This window comes from Pithys albifrons, chromosome 5 (genome assembly GCF_047495875.1).
Source record: "Pithys albifrons albifrons isolate INPA30051 chromosome 5, PitAlb_v1, whole genome shotgun sequence".
Lineage (NCBI taxonomy): Eukaryota > Metazoa > Chordata > Aves > Passeriformes > Thamnophilidae > Pithys > Pithys albifrons.
Window position 1 is genome coordinate 8603287 of NC_092462.1, and position 18894 is coordinate 8622180.

The following is an 18894-nucleotide window of genomic DNA, read 5'->3' on the forward strand; positions in this document are numbered from 1 at the left end:
GATCCAAAGTGCATTTTACAGGAATATTTAGGTTGTCAGGGAAAATGTCTAACACATTTGCTTGTTTCTCAGCAATCCTCAAAGTGATAATTAAATGAAAAATAACAGTTTCATAGGGGTACTCCTCCCTGTGTGGGAACAACTTTCACCAAATGCCAATTAGTGGTTTCCTGTTAAAATCAAATCAAGCTGGTTTTGATAAAGCTTTTTAATGAGAAATGGATAAAGTATGAAAATTTCCCCCACATATTTTTCATATAAAATCTCAAACTGACATAACACAATCTCACAGCTACCATTTCTGGTATATAAAACTCCCTCTTGCACTTCTTCATTAATTTCAAAAGAAATGTATTTACTAAATATTTAAATCATCCAATAAACAAAGCCTTAAAAAAAGCTTACAAAAGAAAATTATAATGTTAATGAAAGCCAGTCTTAATCAGTCCTTTTCAGATGCTCCCAAAACTCATTTTTTACTGATTATTTATTCATTTTTCAAACGTATGGCAAATTCAATCATTTTGGAGCTAGGCGTTGTCTACTAAATGCAGCAGTGGTTTTGACTACTCATCAAATACATCTGAAGACAGGCAGTAAAATGCCAACAAATGTGAAGAGAAGGTTACCTACAACTCCAGTATTTTGTCACCTGCAACTCTATGACACCTGTAGCAATGAAACACCAGCAGCTTGAACTGCAAGCATTGGTAATAATTTGATTAAAAACAAAGTTAAGGAAATTTTGGAGAACAGATTTTGAAATCTTCCACTGTACCAGACAGAATAACTTTTGGCTATGATCATTGGTTTGTACTTTGTGCCAAGCAACAACCTTCCCATCCCAAGACACCCATTCCCATCCAACCTTCTGCAGAAGCTCCTCATCCAAGTCTTCTCTTTTGCTTTTATTTGGGTTGATACCCAATGCTAAGTCTGTTCCATGATTTATGTGCCACTCACCCAAAACACAAAGACATATTGATTGCCCTGTTACAGTCCTGTAGACACTTATCATGTACAAAATTTTCCTCTCTCCTACACTGGAGACACAGGTCCTCAACAAGCTTTTCAGAGTTCTTCAAAGGCACTGACCATCAAAATTTGCCACAGCCCCTCTCATTGCATACCTTGAGTGCTCACACTGCCACTCCATGCTAAAGAGTGTGCCATGTTTTTAACGCTTCATTTTTGTTGTTGCACTACTATTGCTACAACTAAGCTTCGTAAGTGCTGCACTTCCCTCTGTGGTCTTTCTGGTTATGTCATAATGCACCACACTCCCACCTAAATTCTTCTCAAGTAACCAAAATTTTGAGATCTTTTGTCTCCTTACCTGTATGACTTCCATATTCCCAGTTTGCACTAACTCAGATTTCTCTCCAATGACCTTACTCCAAACACATTCAATGCTGCTGGCCTGTCCCTCATCTTCCAGAAATTATCTACCCTGCTTCCCAGAACAGCAATGTCACCTGTGAAATACAAGCTGGCTGTTTATCTTCTGCAGTCATCCTGGCCATATTTTTCACCATCTATCTCATGATTAGTCATTAAAAAAGCGAAAAAGGGTATAACCATGTCAATCTCCTGCTTCAATACATCACCCTAAATGCTAGTGAAAACACCCTTGTATGTGGTATCAACCACTTTTTCAGGGAAAATGTAAGTTTCTAACATTACCCTTATGCATGATCTGGAAAAACTGATGGCAGAGAACCACAAAAGCACACAAATCGCCAGCCCCAATTTGCAGTAAGATGTATGGTACTGGGTAGCTCAGAAACACTCTTCACCTTGTCTTCCTCTTTGTTCAACACTATCTTCTTGCTCTCTTGTATTTTGAAGGCTTAAATGTGCTCAACATTTCCTTTATAACCTGCCATGAACTGTTCTTTCTACTAACAGCAAACTCCAAAGGCTTTTCTTTGAGCCAGGTGTGCTTGCCACATCTCACATTTATTTTAGCAAAACACAGATACTAAAAGTGGAAAGCCATCCACTTAGTTATTAGTGGGGGGAAAAAACAGGAAACAAGATTCAGAACAAAATACAAGTTTCTAAGATAGTTGACATAGGAGGAGACAAGGGGAAAGAACAGGTTAATGTGCTACAGCATAATCTGCGATTGAATGAATTTTCCTTGTGACATCACTGGAGTAAACCACATCTCTGGAGTCAATTTGTCAATTTAAAACTTGTGAAGTGCCAAAGCAGCAGACAATCAAAAGAGCAACACAATGTCAGAAGAATGAGTACATGGCTTGTACATCTTACCATCACTGTGTCTTCAAAACACACTCTCATACAGAGCACAGAGACAGAGTAACTCAATCAACGAAGATCAGTGATGTCAAAATCTAAGAAATAATTTTATACATTGAAATAACATTTTCACTTTTTTATTAGTATTTTTAGGTTGGCACACATATTATCTAGCTTAAATCCATTTACCTGACATTAATCATAGTCTGGAAGAGACCTCAGACAGTTGCATGATCCACCCTCTTGTTCAGACCAGATCCAACTATACCCTCATCACTTCATTAAAACGTTTGTCATACCTGCTTTTTAAAATGCTCAAAGACAAACTCCAAATATTCCCCAGATCATTTATTCGAGTGCTTCCCTGGCCTTACAGAAACAGATACCTTCCCACCTCCTCACTTGCTGCTCATGAGTTCTTGTCCTGCTTTTCACAGACATGGAAAACAGATCATCTCCCTTTTCTCTTTACCAATACTTGTTAAATAAAGCAAAACTTCTTGGTCCTCCCCTTCAACCCTCCATCCAGCCACTTTTGGACTAAATAATAACAAAGTAATTAAACATGTTTCAACCAGTCAAGTTTTAAAGGCTACTAATCACTCTCACTGCTTTACTCCAAACACCTCTGAATTGGTCCACATCACACTTGGAGGCAACAAATGAGGGTTTTAACAAAAAACACAATTCAGCACAGTGACCCCACCATATTTTGGCCAAAGTTGTGTCAAGCATGGCAAATTAAATCTTTGTGCCCTCTTAGTCAGGTGGAAACTCTCTGAAGCAATGGCTCAGCAGAAGCTAAAAGGACAAGTTCCTCCTGCTCCTACAGCTTCTCACAGTGACAGGGAAGTGGAAGTAATGCAAATGCACCACCAGAAACCACAGGGAGAGGTTTCAGGAGGATTCTGGTGATAACAGCAAGCAAGGACTACACATTTACTGTGGGGAAGAGTAAAAAGGATATGGACTTACAGCACTGTGGAAGGAAGCATGAGAATTGGGTGATTCAGAAAAAAACCCAAAACCTCACCAAGAGCTGCATGTAACAAATTTCAGAAATGCTGAAGCACTCTGGTCTACTCCAGCATGATGAGGCAAAGGAACGAACAGTGGTGCTACAAGCTTTCTTGCCTTTATGCATCTATATGAGCCACAAAGTTAAAGAAAAATTCATTTCAGATCCTCAGGAAAACAGGCTGTTAAATTTAAATATCCTACAGGCAGGAGGTATACCAGAGCAGAAAGGAAGAAGGGGGGGTCAGTTTTGGTTCTGGGCAGTCAAGAGGCCACAAATGTCATCTGCTCTGGGTGCCTCCTGAAGGTGAAAGCTGGAGCTCTAACAACCAATAGAAGAGCTTAAAAACTGATGGGCCCTGCACAGAGGTCCAGCAAGCCTGTCAGAGAATGTCTGGCAGAAGGCACTTAAACAAGAGCACTGCTGTGCTTCAGCACAATGGTGGGAGATTGTTTTGCACTTCTTCTGGCAGGACCTGAACTTTCATCTCAGAAAACTGTGAGCACTTGTATGATGTCAATCTCGTGTTTCGAGCCAAAGTAAGGCACCATGTATAGAATCTGAACTGCCAGGCAAAGGGCGACCTCTGAGCTCATACAGGGAACGATGCACAGTGCCAAAATCAAACACCCCCCAGAGCCTGCACACACCACACTGCCGCGTGACACGAGGCACACTGCGACGAACACTCCCAGCAGGAGCCCAGGAAAGCTGCAGTTCCTTTGCAAGGCTGGCAACCAAGGGTGTTATGCCGTGAATGGTAGGATGGAGAGTCCAGCAGATAAAACAGAGAAGTCTGGAGTTCAGCAGACCAGTGCCAAAAGCCTGTTCCTGGAGCAAAGACAAATCTTGCTGGCAGCTGGGCACTTGCAGAAGGCAGAGTTGGAAACAGGAAAACTTGAATAAACAATGCATGAACCTGATTAGGAGTTTGATCAAGGATTGCTGGATGTCAACTGTGTGCTTTCAGATGACTGCAGTGCACCTTCTCGAGCTGCCTTCACATATGAAATAAAATCATCAGCAAAATGCCAAATGCAAGGACACACTTTCAATACTGCTTTTAACCAATGCACAAGAGATTACTCTGACATTACCAGCCCTCTTCAAAGTTCTGCATATTTAATCATCATTCACAAATAGTTTCTTAATAGTTGTGACTGTTCTTAGTTATCTACAATATTCACAGAATCAAAGAATGATTTAGGCTGGAAAAGACCTTTGAGATCATTAAGTCCAGCCATTAACACAACACTGCCATGTCCATCCTAAACCATATGTCTAAGCACTGGATCTACATATTTTCTGAACCCTTCCAAGGACAGTGATTCCACCCCTTCATGGTTACAATGCTTGACAGCCCTTTCAGTGAAGAAATATTTCCTAATATACTATCTAAACATTGCATTCATGAGGCTGATTCAAGTAAAAGGTTAGAAGGTTACATGGAGAGTAGGACAAGAGCAGTATACATGGAGGAAGATGGACAAAAAAGTAGGAAAATTTTATTGCTGAATAAATTAGTTGGCATAAGATCTTCAACAGTAGGACTGACTTTTTTGCCTTTTTTAAAAAAAATATATTCACAGGGTGTGGAGTGGTGATACATGCTAATGATAATCTAGACACGGGCAGGTACAAGTACCACAACAGCTCTCCAGCTAAAATGCAAGAAAAATTGACAACATTTGCTTCACAAACCCCACAAATAACTTTAACATACGCTGATACTGGTAGAAGTTTCTTGGAAGAACTGACAAAAGCCCATCTGAATGCTCAAGTTAAACAAAATATTGACTAGATTCCCACAGAAGAAAATGCTACATGAAAAATGAAAAAAAAAATGCATTAAATCTAACGGCACTTCAAAATATTTTGCAGTTAAAGTTTAAATGAAAAATTAAAGTTAAAACATACATACACAAAGTTGCTTATGTCTTAGACAGAGGGGTTTATTTTCCTTTAAAATTTAGGAAACTTTGATTAGTAGAAATGTTTAAAGAAAATCAAGAGGATGAATTTCTGCTGTATTTAAGTTTTTCTTACTTTTCCATTTTCTGACACTCAGACTTTTCCTCTTAATTTTCTCCCTCTTGCTTTCTTTTTTCTTAAAAAGAAGGGAACATCGATAATAAAAGCCACATAAGCTCAAGTAACTGAAAATAATACCACAGTTTTAAATCCATACTAGTATGAGTTATTAAATAGAAAATAGAAAGCTGGGCAAAAAGGTGAAGTACTGTATCTTATTACTAATTCTCTCAATTAACCTGTTTTGCAAATTATTGAAGTATATTAATATATAAAAAATAAGGCTATCTGCAAATGAAGACTACAAATCACACAGAGCATCTTGTGCATGAAGTGTCTTACATATGTAAATGTATGCAGACCCAAGACTCAGATTTCACAGGCAGTCTCTGCAGACAGAATGATGAACTATGTAATTTGCAAGGTGAAATCTATTTTATGTCCTTTCAAGATCCAAAGGGTCCTTCAGCAAGCTGCTTCTCACTGCTGTGGACGACCAGTGCTGGTGAATCTCAGCAGTGTTTCATATGGGAGCTGAGGCAGGAAAGCATTGCTGTCTTGCATAGTACTGACCTTTCCACACTTTTCTGTCCTCTAAGCACATATGGGACATCACATGGCAGAAGAGGGATCTTTAATCATGCAACAGAAGAGGGAGGGGTGCCTGATTACTAGGTCACATCAGAGGAGCAAGAACCAACCTGCCAAGCAAAGGGGGGTGGTGGTGGTCCTCTCAAATGACAGCCCCATTCTCCAGGCTTCAACACAGGCCATGGCACACAGCAGGAATGACACCAGGAGACTGTGCCCTGCTGGTTGCAATGCAATACATCCCAGGGACTGCTGCCTTCCCGGATGCAGCTGATGCTGGCATAAGACACTATGCTGAGCATCAGTGTGGCACTGGGGAGGTCTCACTGTGCCACCCCTCCCCTGTGCTACCAAGGGGGCAGACACAACTAAGGAACAGCAGCATGAGGGGGGAGTCAGATGAAAATCTCTCGTGCAAAAGCGACAGACTCGCCAAATCTGATCACAGCGTATGCTGGAAGAAACTTTCCAATTCGTGAAGTCATTCTGGTCCATAATTAACTGAAAATTAATTACAGAATCTTGAAAAGAGCAGAAACCAAAAATGGGCCAGCATACCTTCACAGTGCAGTTGCTCACTCTGAATCTCTTCCAATAATTAAGCCTAGCATATGTCACTGGAGTAAAAAAAAAAAAAAAGATAACAAAACAACAAACAAAATATGATTCCCAAAAAAGTTTTGGAGTCCTACTTGCATTGTCTGCAGTGCACACATATACCTTCTGGAAATGAGGAGAATGATTTAATGTGATACTTGGCAACTTCAGCTTTGCAGAAATTACAGGTTGCAGATGCTTCTTATAAAATCAAAACAAAAATTGAGAAAATAAGATAATTAGGTAAATTATTTGCTGACTTGATGAATAATTTTCTAAAGATTATTAGAGGTTATAAGAGCTTGGAAAATGCTCCAATTTTTCAACAAACAAAAGAAAGAGGTAAACAATAAAACTGCCAAATTATTTTGGCTGAGCTTTCAAGAAAAGGTGTATTTTGTATCACTGAATTACATACTTTTTTTTATAAGGTGCTTAATCATGGCATGCTGCCACCTATCAAAATAGCATTTTTTTTAATTTAGTAAAAAAAAAAATTCAGCATGCTGGGAAGTAAAAGATCAAAACAAACCTGTAAGACTTTGACAGAGTACAAAAGCACTCTATTTTACTATTTTAAAAATATTGATAAAGAATATTACAAAAAGAGAAAAAAACTTAAGAAAAAAGATCAGTAGATTAATCAGAGATTGTGTAAAAATGCGCTTCAGGAAACATGGAAACACCATTTCCCATTTCCAGCTTTACATTACAGAGATTAGTATCTTCAGTAACAGTAGGAAGACAATCTCAAACTGTCAAATTACAAAATTTGCTTCCCAACCCCCCTATTTCAGTAACTGGGAGGAGCTGGGTGAGTGGCAGTCTGGGGTCTTAGACTGCCACCTGTACATGGGGAGGGTGACAAAGGACAGGCAAATTCCTTTCCAGACTAAAGGAGATAAGACCTTGTTCCCTAATGCAACATTTCTTCTTGATCATCTGGAACTTGGGCTTCTTTTTTCCTTTTTAAACAAGAGGATACAACATCATAGTTACATACAAATAGAAAATAAATGTCGATGGCTTCAGCAACTTGCACACATCTCAGCCCTGAGCTATGCTGATGATCCTTTTGCATATCATCTTTCTCTGTTTCTCATGAATCAAAGCACATCAGCATATCTGATACAGTTTGGGGTTTGTGTCTACATTTGGTCCCCTTTGGAGGGTGAGAGCTTAACTTAGATCTACTGCACAAAGAGCACAGCACTGTGCAGTGTGCCACAGCTATATACAGTACTATGCTGCAAAGATGACTTAAAACTAAATTGCATTTATAAATTCATTTTTCTCCAGCTCCTTACTGATCATAAGTAAAATAGTGCCCATTTTGTCTATAAGTTTAAGTTAGAAACAGGTAAAAACCCATTTTCATTGGAGTAATGTATAGTCTTGGCAAAACTAGGCTGACCACATGAAACCACAATCCACAATGTATCTTCATAATATTATGACCATACTCATTCTATTTAAGCTAATCATGAAATCATGTTTTTTACTACCAAAGTCTGGAGTTTTAGACGAAAATTATTGTTTTCAAGTACCCATTAATATCTCTTCTTGCCATTTCCACCTCCTTTCTTTGCGATGATCATCACCAGCACCTCAGAAATCCCTTTCAATACCAGACGGAAGGTCCCAAAACTAACCCTGGGATGCTGCGATGCTCCTCTGTAGTGGTCCCATGCAGAGCTCACCACCAGAAACAGATGGCCTAAGCAGTAAAAGTCCTTCAACTACCAACATTTCTTGCCAGGGCTGGGCTGGCTCAAAGGCTGGAAGGTCCATTAGCATGATTTGGCAGCCCTCAGGGTTCTTGTTCTCCAAACAGAAATGATGCCTCTGGGCTGCAGGTGCTTTACCTGGCAGCCCTCCCTTCTGCCTCTAACCTGTCCTTTATCTCCCTGACCATTTAGAAGGCATAGCACTGTCACCCAGAACTGTTTCCCCACTGTCTCATTCCCAGCAGTGATTGGAAAGACCTCCTCATGCCATTTTAGCTCCTTTATGAGCATAAAGGGATCAAGTCAGGAGGAAGAATGTCACCTTAGGTTTCTTTATGAAGAAAATCACTGCAACAGCTAAACTGCAAAGCTCAACCACATGCCAGCTGTACACTGCAGAGGCAGACTTGGCCTCCCAGGTCATTCAATCACAGAATCATTAAGGCTGGGAAAAGACCTCTACTACCATCAAGTCCGACTGCTAACCCAGCACTGTCAAGCCCACCACTAAACTATGTCCCAAAGGGTGACATCTATGCATTTTTTGAACATTTCCAGGGATGGTGATTCCACTGCTTTCCTGGGCAGTTCATTCCAGTGCCTGACCACCTTTAGGGTGAAGACATTGTTCCTGATATCCTATATGTCTACAGGCTCACCTGGCACAACCCGAGGCCATTTCTTCTCAGCCTGTCACTCAGGACAAGAGATTGACACCCGCTTTGCTACAACCTCCATTCAGGTAATTGCAGAGAGTGACAAGGTTTCCTCTGAGCCTTCTTTTCTCCAGGCCAAGCAGCCCCAGCTCCCTCAGATGCTCCTCATCGGACTTGTGGTCCAGACCTTTCACCAACTCTGTTGCCCTTCTCTGGACACACTCCAGAGTGAGAGGTCCAAAAACTGCATTAAACACCAATCATTATTTACAATTGCCAGCAGTTTACCAAGCTCCAACACAAGGGAAGCTTTTTCAATGCATTTACAGCATTCCAGTCAATATAACAAACAAACAAAAAACCCTCCCAAAACCACAACCCCCTCTAGCAAAGTTTCCCTCCTGCCTTGCATTTTTGCACAGGACACCACGTGAACGTGTCCTTTGAAACACACCAGGACATCTCAGCGATGAACTCATGACAACGCAGACGAAGTGTCACGTGCTGCTGTTTCAGAAGGTTATCAATCCAATGGCAGCCCTGTGTTTTGCTGGAGTTCTAAGCACATACAGCGCTTGGAGGAGCTCCACCAGTGCTGCACAGGGCATATCCAAGGTGCACGCCCCGCACCAGCTGCTGGAGGAAGGCAGCAACATTTCCAGCACTCCATGGAGCTGACCTTCCTGATTGCCTTGCCAGATTCAACAGCACAGATCAAAACCAAGGGAGTGCTGCCACCTTCCCAGCATGCCACAATGTGGCCCTGTTTTCCCCTGGGAAAAAGAAATAATGGGTCTAGAGGGCAACGCAGTATATCAAAATTAGTACAGGTGTTCCAAGGGATCTTAACAGGGCTACTCTCCCCAAAAAAAGCAGTGTGTGTCTTGTTTGAGTATTTCTGCCAGGAGACAAGACAGAAAAAGAAGTCTGGGAGGTAGGAGAAGGTACCAGGCAGCAGACAGGAACCAGGATTTTGCATAAAACCTATGAAAGACAAGCAGCTAAATCTGTCTGTAGAACTAAACTCAGCTGCTAGGAGAACAGATCTAGGAGGACAAAAAGTAAATTGTGAAATAGGAAATGATACAGGAAGAAATTAATGTGATCATGTTGCAATTTTCTGTACAGTGAAAACACTCAAAGGAAGGGTCACTCTGTGCATCAGGGAAGGACCTGTAGTGGTATCCAAATCCCTGTTCACAGCCAACATAATAAACACAAGAATGTTGGTTAAAACGGATTTGTAATACTATTTGCTCAGATGATGACTTGAAACATGACACCCACTGAAGCACAGCCAGAAAGGTGTAGACATTGCAACTGAATAATTAAAACAACAGAAAAACTATTATATATTGTTATCATACTGTTTTCAAAGTACTTTTGATAATTAATTAGAAGATTCCTTGCCTTTTTTTTCTTGGTATGTGAATGATGGAGTAACATCATCAAAATTATTGATTATCCTAACAGTCACAGAAATAAATCAATATAAATGCTGAATAAGCAACATAAAATGTTGAGAAGGTTAATTACATGTGATTTTACTCTCATGATGGTGTAAAGTGTTTTCAGAAGGTTCATAACAAAAAAAAAAAGCATACAAAACTTGAAACCTTAACACTTTTAGTATATGATATTCCACTAAAATTACTGTCATCATAGAACACCCACTTTTCTTTTTTTCTGAGCCATAAAATATGTATCTCCAAAACCCAACTTAGAATGACAATAGAGTTTATTAGCTATTAAGCACTTCTTCAGGATAATTCCACCTTAAACTTTTGAGATTATGCAGCTGCCAGAACTATAAAAAGGCTGCACATTTCCAATGTTTTTGCCTAATCAAATTAGGAGACCAAACTATTATACTCTGCTTACCTCCTAAATTCATTCCAGCTTGCAGACATTTCTGTAATCGACAGGCTGGGCAGTTCTTCCTTCGAATCTTATCAATTATGCAGTCATTCCTTCCCGCACACAGGTAATTGTGCTGTCCTGAATGAACCAAAACCAAAATGCATTATTAGAGGATATATTTACATAATTCCAATTTGTTCTTCTCTGCTGTTTTGCAGTCATTTTAAGATTCTTAATAATGAAGACATTTCAAATTCCATTCTTTAGCCTTTCCAAGTGATCTTGGTGAGTTGTCACAGGCCTTCACTATGAGCATCTCTAACTCGGGGAAAAGTTTTGGTGTGTCACTCTCAAGAGAGATCTCATTATTTTTTTTTTCCTAAATAGGACTGGAATTTTTCCTTTAGTGAAAAACAAACTATTGCTTTGAGCTTTATTGAATCTTTTTACATGTGCTATATCACAGAGCAGGCTGACAATATTGGTACATTCCCATGCTCAAGAAGTTCAGGATATAAAGCAGAAATGCACAGCAGAGGTTAACTTTGCCAATATACTCCACTCTCTTCCAACAGTTCACCAAGTACTTGATTGCTGACTTAATCAGTTACCTTCTATACAGCAGAACGTTTCTGAATGGTTTATGAAAACAGGCTTACATCACAACTGTATTATTTCATTTCTGTAAAGCCCCACAGAAGCACTCCTGAAGAGACAGCAGGCATTTAAAGCACAACATTTAGCAGAAGGAAAATACATAGGCTGGCAGGGAAATAGGCTGGCATTTGAGAACGTGGAGACTCAAAAGGCATTTCACTCCATGGGAGAAATATAGGTGGAGCAAACAGATGCAGTGTCTCAGGCAAGGGCACTCCCACATGGACTTTTCAAGGCTTGCTGCTTGAATTTGATGTGAAAGAATAAAAGAAGCCAGGAGGGGCTGGTGGAGTGTGACAGCAGAAGTGAGAGGAAAAAGATTATTTTCAGTGCCTTGATCCAGAGGTGGCACACAGGGACATGGAGTGGCCAGAACCAATGTGAAGAAACCTCAGAGCTGTGCAAATAATGCTGAAGTTGATACCAATGACCGAAAGGAGCAGGAGCTGTGGGAGGGGACAAGTCCAGGCAGAGCTCAGGAGCAGGGCTGCACTGAAATGGGCAGGGGGCGACGCAAGCAGGGAGAGGGAGCAAAGATACAGCTCGATACGGGTACAGAGCTGCTGTAGGGCAGGAGGTATAAAATATGGGTGCCAAGCTATTCCATAACACACATGTGCTTCTACAGGGAAAAATAAAGAGAATATTCATGGGACACAGAAGACTTGACTTCTGTTTTGGGCTCCTTCAGGAATTTGCCTTAAAACTTCAGATAAGTAGTCTTCTATCCCTGCACCTGACTTCCCTTCACCTGACCCAATGTTATCCTTTAGACAGTGAACCAAAGCTTGCACTGCTCCCTGAACCTCTTCACTGACCATCTCCCACAAAGAAAAGCAATCTTATTTTAGGAAGCAAGGTGTTACTGTAGTATCACAAAGGTATCATCATTTAGATGATGCTTTAGATGTTTAAAGAACAAGCAGATGGGCAAATAAGGGGTTTATTAAGGGACTTTACCTAGCACTGTGATACAGATAAAAAAGTATAAAAGTTAGGCAAAACAATAAGTTACATCAGGCACAAAATCAATAGCACAATATAGTGACAGTACCAGTATCCATCAGTTGGTTTTAAGTAGGTCTGCTGAACATGAGAAAGATAAAGTTCTCAGCTAATCACAAAATGAAAACCTGCTTATTGCACAATGTTTGTTTTATGATGTGATCTATAAAAAAACAGATACACAAGAAAAAAGTCAACTTAATTCCTATTTACATTTCTGCTCTGTACTGACTTGAGCACATCTCCTAAAGAACTATCATGCAGACAGCATGAAAATAACATTAAAGGAGAAAACAAAAGCATTTAAAATTATGATATACAACATAAAGATGGTTTATATGCCTTTACAAATACTGGCATACTATCTTTTGGGGGTTTTTTTGTGGGGAGAGGGGAAAAATGGTTATTTTCTGCCAGGAATGCAGGTACAATTGCTCAGTGCTCGTACAATGTCCTTTGTACATCACAGAGTACTGCAATACCATTTTTAGGCTTCCACAGGCGGGTGCAGGCTATTAATATGACAAGTCAGCTCAAACACTGCAAAATGAACCCCATTGCAGAATTACCCTAAAGGCAGTTTGCTCTACGAAACTGTGCACCTGTTAAGTCAATGTTTTTCACTATTGCTTTAAAAAGTTAATGGGTTTAATAAAAAGAAGTTAACATTTATGTACTCCAGCATAATGACTTGCGTTGCATCCTTAAATACTGTGGGAATGTTTACTTCATTCAATGTGACTTCATAAGAAATATTCCCACAATAGCAGAATATCGTATAAGTCACACTTCAAATGGTTTATGCAGCCTGCAATTACTGCTTTCTGATCTATCTACTCTAGATCAAAAAATTTCAAAACCCATAACTTAGTGTTTTTCAAGTTTTGCATCACTAAGTACTAATGTATGGTACAAAAGCTTGACACAGTAGATACCAAATTCTTATCTTTTGCTTTCCAAAAAGCAAATACCATCTTCTCAATTTTTTTTAATTAAAAAAAGAGAATTAAATAACCTCAATTATCTTAAAACTTACAATAATGGAAGTAACTTGAAAACCCTTAAAAAAATAGAACAGAACAACACTCCAGCAAACACTCTATGTAGAGTACAGCTATAAAATAGTAATGGACAGTTTTTCAGTTAAAAAGTTTGTCACCTATAATGAAAAAAAAATACGGCTTCAGATTTCCATGCAATCAAATATGGTATGTTTAATATAAAACCAATTTTGTAAAGTAAGTTAGCAAAGCAAAGACACTCATAATGAATCAGCATGTCCCATTTGTGTAGAATGCACCTCTGTCAGACCCCTCAACTTCAGAATCAAACCAAAAACCTACGTATATAAAACTGATGCAGCACTCTGAAAACCTCTGGGGCTCTTCAGGATCTCAATGAGATGGTGGAGATCATCTTGAAAAGAGGCTGATGTTGTGGTGCTAGATCTCCAACTCTTTCAAGAGATACATCGATCTGCTTGTGCAGTTTGGGTTTAGCTTAATCCAGTTGTTCTTTTTATCCCATTCAATCACCCACAAGTAGGCTGGCAAGTGACAGAGTAGGTATCGATTCTCACCTCCCGTGTGCTAAATGCATTAAGATTAAAGTAATTTTTACATATGCCATCATTAAGTGCACTCACATGAGTTAGTTCCTGTTCCATCTAAAATACTGAGTTACAAAAGATGGGAAGAGAGTTGTCTGTTCAAAAGCAGTAATTAACAGGTACTACACAGTTACACACTAAGAAGAAAGCAGGATCTGTTCTATTAGCAGTAGAGCTACAGGAAAAGTGAAGTTTTCATTTTCCAGGTTATTGTGCCACTACATACCACGGATTGACACATCCAAATGCACGCACAGAAATACTTTAATGTTTCCAACTCTCTCACCTTCAAAGACTCTTTAGTTCCCTGCTTCTTACAGGCTTAAAAAAGAAAACAAAAAGGAAGTATTCAGGAAATTCGGCCTTCTCTCTTACTGCATTTTCTTGAATAAGCAAAATTCAGCAGTAAAGGAGGAGAGAAAAACAGCTGCTCTTATTTGACCTCTAAATTAGGCTACAGTGGAAGTTGTGCCTTTCCCCATTTTAAAACTCCACCACAGTGATTGAGCTACCAGTCCCAAAACCTGACTTGGTAAGATGAACTTATGTACATGTGCAGAGCACTGGTGCACTCCTCAAGGGTTTCCATACTTCCATATGTGTAAGGCTGCAGAAGGAACAGGATACAGATAATCCTTGTCACTATTATTTCTGTTACTGTCTATGGCAAAATTAGAAAATTACAGAAATTTCTGAAATATTCCACATGTTTTATCTTCCTCCTAAAAATCCTTTTTTTTTTTTCCTCCCTCCAGTTTTTTGAAGTCTAAGTCAGGAACTGCAAATCATTAACTAGTATTCTACACTTCTGCACTCCTGTTAAAATAGCAACTACTATGATCAAATGTTAAATTTTGTAACGAAAAAAATGTATAGTGCTGGAAGAGGATCCAAAGACTGATTAATTCAAGCCCACTCATGGAAGCATGATAAGACTAGCTTCACAGTTCAGGCAGCCTTCTTCTTTTCTCTATATTTGTAATAAAATCTTCAGAGGAAAGGTATTCTGCAACTTTCCTACAAGCCCTACATGATTAGGCTAGTGATTAGCCACACTTGAAACTGTGGGGTTTTTTTTCCCTTTACATTTCACTTAAATGGGAATATTTTTTGCAACTGAAAGAGATGTTCACAATCCCCCTAAGACATACGGAGAAATAGATCACCACCTTCTCAGAGCAATCTCCTGCCTATCAAAAGATTTATTTCCCCATCTCTTTGCTGGACTAAACAAATCCAGTTGTCTTCAATCTTTCCTCATAGGTCATGTTTTCTAAATCTGTTGTTATCCCTCTTATTCTCCTCCAGTTTCCTTCATAAAACAGGGTGCATTTTTCTTGCTGAGTTTCACCATCACTAAGGCAAATAAAATGGTTATTTCCTGCATCTTGCACACAACAGCCCTGCTAATGCAATCCTGGACCAGAGTTGGCCTTTGGCAATGGCATTAGGTTGTTGACTCATGCTCACTTGTGTGCCACTAACAACCAGCTCCTCTCCTGTGGCACCACTGCCTTCCAAGCGCGCGTTCCTGATTTAACCTGGGCAGGCAACTCCCTGTTTTACTCTGCTAGAGCTACACATTCACTGCAATATCCACGGAGAAAAGGAAAGGAAAAAGTCCAAAATCCACTCTGGGTACAGGGTCTGAAATGAGGGTGTGCTTCAGGTCCCAAGACAAAGTCATGATTGAGGAAGCCTTGTAAAAGGACAGAAAAGTGAGAAAACTCAAGCCGCAGCTGAGGACCAAATGAAGCAGAAGTAGTTTGAAAAAAACCTCAGCTTTTAAAATAGTGTCTTACTGAAGCACATCAAAACACACGTAAAATTTTCCTTCTTCCTGCACGATGAGAATTAATACTTTGACTCAGAAAATTGCAGGCAAAGTTGTCTTCTCCTTGCAGGCTGCCAGAAAGCCATGCCTTCCTCCAGGGTTTGAGGAGAGAGGAGCTGGAAGCCACCTCCAGCCCTGCCTTGCAGATCTGCACGTAGGAGCTAGAATAGAATCCCTTCTGCAGCTTCTAGGATGGAATAAATGCTTAGTTTCTCCATATTTCCCAACTGGGAAGATTATCTCCACAATAACAATGATAGGTATATATAGAATAAATAACATTTATTTCTGTCCCTCCCCTTTACCCGTCAGCCTGTCAGACTGCATGAGCCCAGCCTGTGCATCCCTTCCAATCTGAGCTACAGACTTTCCCTGCTCAAGGAAAGACAAAGCAAACATGCTCAAGAAAATCACCAGGATTTTCTAAGGGAAGTTTCTCACCTCAAGAGTATCTGGTCAGCAAACAGAACTTAACACTAGTTTTTTCTGATACAGCCCCAGTGAAGGGCTTTGCCTCCTACAGCAAGAAATCACATAATCTGCATATCCTAACTTCTCATTTATGCTCCCTGAACATGTGATGAGTTCCTTTCAACCACCTCCGAAACCCTCACAGATTTTTGTGAAACAGATGTTGTCTCTGTATCCAATTAATAAAAATAAACTATTTCTACATTTTAATGTCCAGTATAGAAATAAAAGACTAAGACTTGCCACATTTATTTTCCACATACAGAGGTTGTATCACATTATCAAGAAACAAACTGCATATATACCTGAGGTTTTTATTTCATCATCTGCAGCAGGCAGGTACTCTCAGATAGATCAGGACGATAAGTACAATGATGAATCTCTGTTCAAATTTCAGTTTTCACAAAGCCTCTATTTCTTGCAGTTAAAAAAAAAAAAGAAAATGTCTGCTAGCCTATGAAAATCAGAGCTACATTTTCATTTCAAAGGTCCATTTGTTACACAGTTAAGGGAGTGTGGGGTTTTTTTTGTTTTGTTTTCTTTTTTTTTAAAAGCAGTTGACAACTGCCCAGCAACAGCAGCCTATGTTTGCAGTCACTATTTTAGGCTACATCACATGTCAATTACATAACCTTGTTTTACTGCTCTTGAACTGGTTCGAACAACCTGGGAAACAGATTAGGGCAGTCCCTCCCAGCCGCCATCCATCCGCGTGCCACGGTGGGCCCGTCCCCCAGCACCGCTCCAAAGGGTGCAGCCACAGCCAGTCCCTCTCTCCACAGCTAGTTACTTATTGCTACACCCACCTGAGACATTGGATAATTAACTTCCTCAGCTCTGTTTAAACCAGTCCACTCTGACCACAGTAAACTAATAAACTTGATTCCTCATGCTGAGATTGACGTGTAATGCAGAATTAGGCTTATAAATGCCACAGCCACAGTACACAACTTAGATATGAATAATGCCCCTTCATTTTACAGAGTAAATGCTCAGGGTTTGTATTTAAGATATTGATTCTCAGTGTTTCCTAAAATTCAGTCTGACTTTAGGGTCTATCTCACTCATTACTCCATAGCCCCTATCATTTTCAGACAACATGCTTGTGGGCTGCAGACAAAGGCTGATCTGACAATCACTCAGGATGACAATATCAGTCTGTTATCAACATTATTACAGTGTGCTTATACCATAGGTATAATCTCAATCCTTCCCTGAAACAAGAATTTAGAGCTTTACCTCCCTCATAATAAATTAGAGGCTTAATTAAAATTTGTTTTGACTTTGGCAAAATATTCATCACATCTGGGATATTTCCTGCTTGCTTTTCATTCTAAATTACCTTCTGCTACTTCTATATCACAAGATATCTTTCAGTTTCTTTACCCTTTTATATTACTGGATTATTTTTTAGCTACCATTTTAATGATAATTTTGTAAGTCTCTCTACTTTTCTACTTCCCCCTCCTTTTTCTTTCCTTCAGTAAAATTTATTTTCCAACCATTTTCCTTACCTACTTTCATCCTCAAGACTTTCCCCCCCCTTCTGTTCTGTAACTTTCTTCAATCTTCTCATTTACCTTCTTAATGTATTATGTCCTCCATTCAGTCATTAACTGGTGATTTCAAATGGCACAGTCACACTGCAGTCAGAGATATAGCTACATCTGATTTAAAATACCCAAGTAAAGTATATTAAAATTATTGAGGACAGGAATAAAAACAGTCTCAACAGCACCACTTCCTGCAGAGTCTACAAACCCCAGCTAGGGCTTTTTTAAAACCATGGCCACATCTGTTGGGGCTCACAGATGAACTACCAGAGCTTCCTCCATTGGTGACCACAGATACAAAGATGATTCCCCTTTTTTTTCTGAAAGTGGAGCAAGGAGGGCTGTGTCCCCTGATGCTTAATATGCATAACACTTTTCAAATTGCCATACTGTTATGCACTCCCTAGACACACCAAAGATCACAGACTCCAATGTTCTTCCAGTTTTGAAATGGAGACGGTCCCCTGCTTGTATATGTTCTCCCAAAACTTGCTTTAACACTGGGCTGAGACCAGGTTAACAAAAACAATTGGAATGGTCTGGTGATCCTGGCAAAGGAGATGAGAAGTTATAAAAATGGTTCTCACTCACTATTTTAAGCAGCCTGAAAGGGCACTGATGAGAGGGATCAAGGAGAGAGAGGAAATTTGGCAAGGGAGCATGGGATGTAGCCCAAAAGAGGCTACTATTTTCTGCAGGAGAAACTATCCAGCAGGCCTGAAACCTGCTAAGGACAGCGACACAAGTGAGCACAGAAATATCTGTAAACACATCACATTTGAGGTCCATGTGCATGTTTTCTTATGCCACACTCAACATACACTGCAGAATTTTGAAAGCCTTTCCAAGCCTATGCTTGATACTCCAGCCATCCCATTATCCAGACCAACTGAGCCACCAACACATGATATGACCCAAACTGGTCATGAAACCATCCCCAGGGCTCCCACTGACATCTCCACAAAAGGCAGACCTCATACCAACCAGACACATCAACAGTCAGTCACAGAGGACAGCCAG

At 39.9% G+C, this 18894-nt stretch overlaps 1 protein-coding gene across 5 annotated transcripts in view; it reads right to left on the reverse strand.

The window, feature by feature from the left end:
• The window catches only part of NR3C2 (nuclear receptor subfamily 3 group C member 2), a 206784-nt gene that overhangs the window by 44755 nt on the left and 143135 nt on the right, over positions 1–18894 (reverse strand). For all 5 annotated transcript variants that reach the window (XM_071555642.1, XM_071555640.1, XM_071555639.1 and 2 more), the window contains exon 4: positions 10767–10883. In XM_071555642.1, the coding sequence (XP_071411743.1) occupies positions 10767–10883 (117 nt within the window). The remainder of the gene's footprint in view (positions 1–10766; positions 10884–18894) is intronic.